Source organism: Cyprinus carpio, chromosome B23, assembly GCF_018340385.1.
Source record: "Cyprinus carpio isolate SPL01 chromosome B23, ASM1834038v1, whole genome shotgun sequence".
NCBI classification, from domain to species: domain Eukaryota; kingdom Metazoa; phylum Chordata; class Actinopteri; order Cypriniformes; family Cyprinidae; genus Cyprinus; species Cyprinus carpio.
In genome coordinates, this window is record NC_056619.1 from 21,877,723 (window position 1) to 21,883,551 (window position 5,829).

The window sequence follows — 5,829 nt, forward strand, 5'->3', positions numbered from 1 at the left end:
CATTATTTGTCCAGCAAAAACAGAGCTTTGTTACCCATATGGCAATTTTTTTTTTTTTTTGGTCTAAATATACCAAAATAACTCTCTATTTTTATTTTAGGGGCAAGAATATAAATTTCCCATATTACAGTATTTTATATTAAAATATATTGTAAAAAAAATATACAAATAATGGCCAAAAATATATTGGTACAATATATATTAACATAAGTATATTTTAAAACATTTTATCTTATATATTTTTTATCTTTTAAAAAATATTATATATATATATATATATATATATATATATATATATATATATATTTAAATATTTCCATATGGGTAAAACATTTTAAGTGGAGAAAGCTGAAAATGGAATTTATGATCAGGGATTCAAAAACAAGGATGCATATTTTATAATCATGTGATGCAGTTAAAATACCATACTATACTGCAACTCTATGAAAGTGTAAAGCAAGATAAAATAAGCGAGTGGTGGGATATTTTGCTAATAAATGATTGTCCCAGAAGAATAGCATGATAACTTCATGGTATCATCTCAGCAGTGTTGGGGAAAGTAACTTTTAAATGTAATGCATTATTACAATATGGCATTACTCCATAAAAAAGTAACTAATTGCATTTCTATTAAAAGTAATACATGAATGCATTAGTTATTTTTGTAAACTGTAAGGGCCTTTTTCACACCAAGAGTAAAATTAATAAGCCTCAGGCTGAAGAAAGTGCCTCAGCAACTTGCTCCCAATTTCTCTCAACATGAAGACAGGAGAGGTATCAGTAAATAAATGGGAAATCAAAAAAAAAGAAAAAGAAAAGAGAAAATGATTAAGAAAATTTTTTGTAAATTTAGAAGCAATTTGTTACTTCACTAGTTACATGAAAAAAGTAATCCGATTACGTAACTTGAGTTACTTGTAATGCGTTACCCCAATACTGTCTCAGTGAGTTTTTGTGACGATAAAAGGGAAGAAAATGCTGTTTTCAAACTAATCTGGATTCATGTGGACATAGCCTTACCAAAAAAATTTAGAAGAAAGTGCATATGTTGTGTCAGTTACTTAAGCAGGTACCTAAAGATGCAATTCGACAACGCAGCCGAAAAACCAAAAGCAACACAAACGGTGTCAAAGTCCATATCATCAGCATTCGTCCTTTCAATGCTAATGTCCCAGAATACATTGAAAGGCAATGGCAGTATCACCATCCATTAGTCCCTCAGTAATCCCAGTTTCTTCAAGGCTTCCCTTCGGTTCTCTCCATTTTTACCGTGCGGAGAGATCATCACGCTTATTCCGGAGCGAGGCAACTTTTGCCCGTCGTTTCCTGGCAGAACTGCACCAGCTTGGAGTGATTTGGTTGAATATTCAACCTGATGGCCAATGCCAAAGTCCTTGGCGCTCCCTGCAGAAGAAGGTCGAGCTCTGCTCTTTCGTAACTGACCTGGAGACAACTCAACTTGGGTCCTTTCAGGGTTTGTCGTCTTTGGCACAGGGTCAGCAGCCATTCGAGATCTTGTGCGCTCCAGGGATGCCGTTTTGATCTCGTAGGATCTTGTCAGTTGGTTTTTCAGTGAATCTCCCCTCCTTTTTTCATCTTGGTGCTTTAGCCTGTCTGCCAGTAGATGCACGTCATCTGGTACGGGGGTTTTGGAAAGTCTGGATAGTTCCTGAATGGGATCTTTTGGGTTAGAAAACGACTGAGGACGAGTTTTAGCTTTGAACGTTGGCGAATGAGATGGAGACACGCCGTGGCCCGTTTCAATCTCTTCGTTCTTCAGCAGGCCTAATTTTTTCAAAGCCTCCATTCGGATTTTATTAGGGTCCATCTGAGCACGTTCGGTTTGAGGGAGAAACGAATGCGTGGTGCCCGGATCCTTGTGGCTTTTGATGATGATATTCGATGGGAGCTTCTTGGGTTTGGGTGCCACAGCCGGTGGGCTTTTGGGATCGCCGTACTCTTTTGGCGCAGCAGGACTGTGTTCTGAAGACGGCGAAGGCGTCAGTGGTTTGTCCACCACCGACTGTTTCGCAACCATTAATGGCGTCAAGTGAGGTGCTTTTTTCAAAGAGGCCTTCTTGCATAGGTTTTCAACCACATTGTGGGAAAATGGTCCACTTGATGTGCATTCTGGGTCTGATTTGGTCATCTCCGTTGGCTTGATGGATCCACCAGGCTCCGTTTTAGGGAGTTCGGGAATCCTTTCATGTGGTTTGTTGTAAACCGGAGGTGGTGGCGAATAAGCGAGGCTTATCTTCTCCGCTGGTTCATCCATGAAGTCTGAGGGTGGAGGAATGAATTCCAGCGGCACCTCTGAGGAAGCTTTCTCCTGCTTCGGCTGAGACTTGACCTCCAAACTCTTAGGTGCACCATCTTTGGCTTTCGAGTCATTTGGTAAACTGGTTTTAACTGGAGGTTTGGGTATGAATGAAGGTGGCAAGTCCACCACATCAACTGATTTTCCAGTGCTTTTTTTGGAAGTTGCTACTTTTGAAGTAGCTTCTTGTGGAAAGGTCCTTCTAGGTTGTTGAAGGTCAGGGCTTGATCTAAACCCATCAGGTGCATCAATAAAAGCCACAGGTGTTTCTTTGGGAGATGTTTCCATTGGTTTGCTGACTATCTTGGCATTCCCACTGGCAAGGAGTAATGGAGTTGGCACAAGGTACTTCTGAGAAGGTTTACGATCTCTTCCAGTCACTTTGTTTGGATCCTCATGGGCTGATAGGAGAACATTTATGAGCCATTACTCAAACAGACCACTTTTAAAGGTACTTTCATGTATTCTGTTGCTGCTTACCCTCAGATCTGTTCTGGTAGATGGACGTTTGCTGAGCAGTGTTTCCTTTCGGGCCATTAGTTGGGTGATCAGGCTCGTCGTTCGACAAACCGCTGTCATCTTCCACCTCCAGAGACTCAATGGTCTCCTCCAGGAACATGAGACAGGCTCTCTCCTCAGCCGAAAGGTGCTCCAGACTGTCATCGCTCTATCAAACATTTTTTTTAAATAATTTGAATTACATTGATAAAAAATTAGTAATACATTTATAATCTCATAAAATGTTGCAATTTCAAATAAATGCTGCTGTTTTAAACTTTCTATTCATTTAAAGAGTCATTTAAAAATATAATTTATCAAAGTTTCCACAAAAATATGGAGCAGCACAACTGTTTTCCGCATTGATAATAATCAGCAATGCATCTTGAGATTTCTGAAAGATCATGTGACACTGATAGTGTTCACCGTCTGTTTGATTACATGTAATTTGAAACTAACTGCATGATTCTTACTGTACATTTCTGCCATAGTCACCACTAATATCCTACTCCTAAATTTAATGTAGAAACATAATATTTTCATGGAAAGTGCTGTACAAATAAACTTGAATTTAATTGAACTGAAGACTGGAGTAAAGATGTTGAAAATTCAGCTTTGATCACATGAACAAATGACGTTTTACAATATATTCATATAGAAAACGGTAATTTTAGTATTGCTGTTTTTACTGCATTTTTAATCAAATAAATCCAGCATTGGTGAGCAGAAGATGTAGTGTAATTTTATCATTGGTGTTTGTAAACATTCATTATACAAATTTACTTGAATATCGTAATGCATTGTGCTTTGAAAAACTTTGATATACTTAAAATTCACTCAATAATAAAAAAGAAAACATTCCAACAAAAATATTATGTAAAATAATGCATAATTAATTAAAAATACTTTAACCCAAAATTGGTTATATATAATGTATTTTTATGTTATGTAATTATTTTGAATGATTTAATTTAATAAAAAAATTGTAAAGTTGATTGATTGAAAGTGTGTTATTTACAATGTGTTTTTTTTTTATAAGATAAGTTTTATATAAGATAAAATCACACCATGTTTCCTTGTTCCTCTTTACTGATTAAAAAACAACTTTCAACCCCATAAAGAGCAGAGACAGTTCCTCATGTCTGAAAAATCAAATAGTGAACCCAAAAGTGAAAATCTTACTTAGTCTTGTATCAAGCCCAAACCCAATGGAGTATTTTTATGATACCATTTCTAGTGTTTTTGTAGCTTAACCGATAGGATGACTATGAACTGTATTTGCATGGAAAAGATCTTCTTAAAGATTTCCTCATGTTCCATGGAAAAAATAACTGCAATAGCAGGTTTAGAATTACATGATAGTGAATCAGTGTTTGTTTTGGGTGCACTGTTCCTTTAATGTTCTGGGAAATGAATGAATGGCGTCATACTCACAAATCCGGAGTTAATGCTTAGCACACTATCATAGCTTCCTGCACTGTCCATCCCAGACACAGATTCAGTGGAAACGCCCCCGGGCCAGGTGTCACTTTTTGGCATTGCACATTGGAGGAGTTCAACTACTGGTGCAGAAAAAATACAGTATATAAACATAAATAACCAGATTAAGCAGCAACAACAACAATAATAAAAATATAAATATATGAATATAATACAACACATATATTTTTATTATTATTATAATAATTTAAATATATATATATATGATATATATATATATACATATACAATATATATATATATTATTATATATATATATATTATAGATATATATATATATAATATATATATATTAACATTTAGCTTTAGCCATTTAGCAGACGCTTTTATCCAAAGTGACTTACAAATGAGGATGATGGAAGCAATGATACACAAGTGCTACAACAAGTCTCAGTTAGCTTAATGTAGTACGCATAGCAAGTTTGTTTTTTATTATATAATAAATAAAAAGAAAACAGATAGAATAAAAAAGAGAAAAAGAAAAGAAAAGAGCAAACTAGTGTTAGAGGTCTTTTTTTTTGCTTTTGTTAATTGTATAATAAATAAAAAAGAAAAGGAGTAGATAGAACAGAAAAAGAATAGAGAAGCTAGTGTTAGTTTGCAAGTCTAAAAGGGGCAAGTTTTAAAAAAAATAGAATTAGAATAGAGAATGCTAGAGTTAGAGGGTCAAATAAAGATGGAAGAGGTGTGTTTTAGCCGATTCTTGAAGATGGCTAAGGACTCAGCTGCTGGTCATGCCACCAGGAGGAAACATTTCATTTAAAAGTCTGTGAAAGTGATTTTGTGACTCTTTGGGCACAATTATGAGACATTCACTTGCAAAACGCAAGCTTCTAGAGGACACACACACACACACACACACACACACACACACACACACACACTCATATATATATTTGATTATGATTAGATAATAGGCCTGTATGATGTATTCTGATGATTTAGTTTGAAGAACTTAGTATCATATACTATATGAATATGCTAATCATAAAGTGCCATGGTGTGTTTCAGAGTACAGTGGTATATACAGCTCTTTGGGGGAGGCACAGCTTCCCCAAAATTTTGAGGTGAAAATGGGAGGAGGACGATTTAATGTTAATAAAATTCACAGTTCATTTCAGTTCATGTCTCAGAATGTGTATTTTTGTTTGTAATTTCACAGCTGTAATAGCATATTGTGTTACTGAAGTCAGAAAGTTCTGCTTTTCTATCGCAAATGTGCCGAATCTGCTGATTAAATTACAACTGCTCAGGGATAGAGAAGGAGATGGGGAGGGGTGGCTGGGGGAGAGTTGAGCTCTCGTGCCTCAGTTGGTAAAAAAAATAAATACAAATAAAATTAGCCAATCAGCATTGTGTGTTCACTTTCAGGAGTGTTGAGAAAAGAAACCTCGCAATTGATGCTAGCCTCCCTTCTGATATCAACCAATCATCATAGAGACGTAAATTACGTGATATTAGTTTGAGGTTTGAACATCTCGCACTGTACTTATGATGAGTAGCCATATTGAATA

The 5,829-nt window shown here is 35.8% G+C and overlaps 1 protein-coding gene across 1 annotated transcript; it reads right to left on the reverse strand.

Annotated features, from left to right (window-relative positions):
• Window positions 1-843: 843 nt before the first annotated feature.
• LOC109088329 (specifically androgen-regulated gene protein-like) lies at window positions 844-4,380 on the reverse strand. The gene is made up of 3 exons (XM_042750792.1): window positions 4,250-4,380; window positions 2,798-2,984; window positions 844-2,718 (listed from the first exon to the last, which is right to left on the reverse strand). The coding sequence occupies exons 1-3, from the start codon at window positions 4,352-4,354 to the stop codon at window positions 1,211-1,213; spliced, it is 1,800 nt and encodes a 599-aa protein (XP_042606726.1). The 5' UTR covers window positions 4,355-4,380; the 3' UTR covers window positions 844-1,210.
• Between the last annotated feature and the right edge of the window lie 1,449 nt (window positions 4,381-5,829).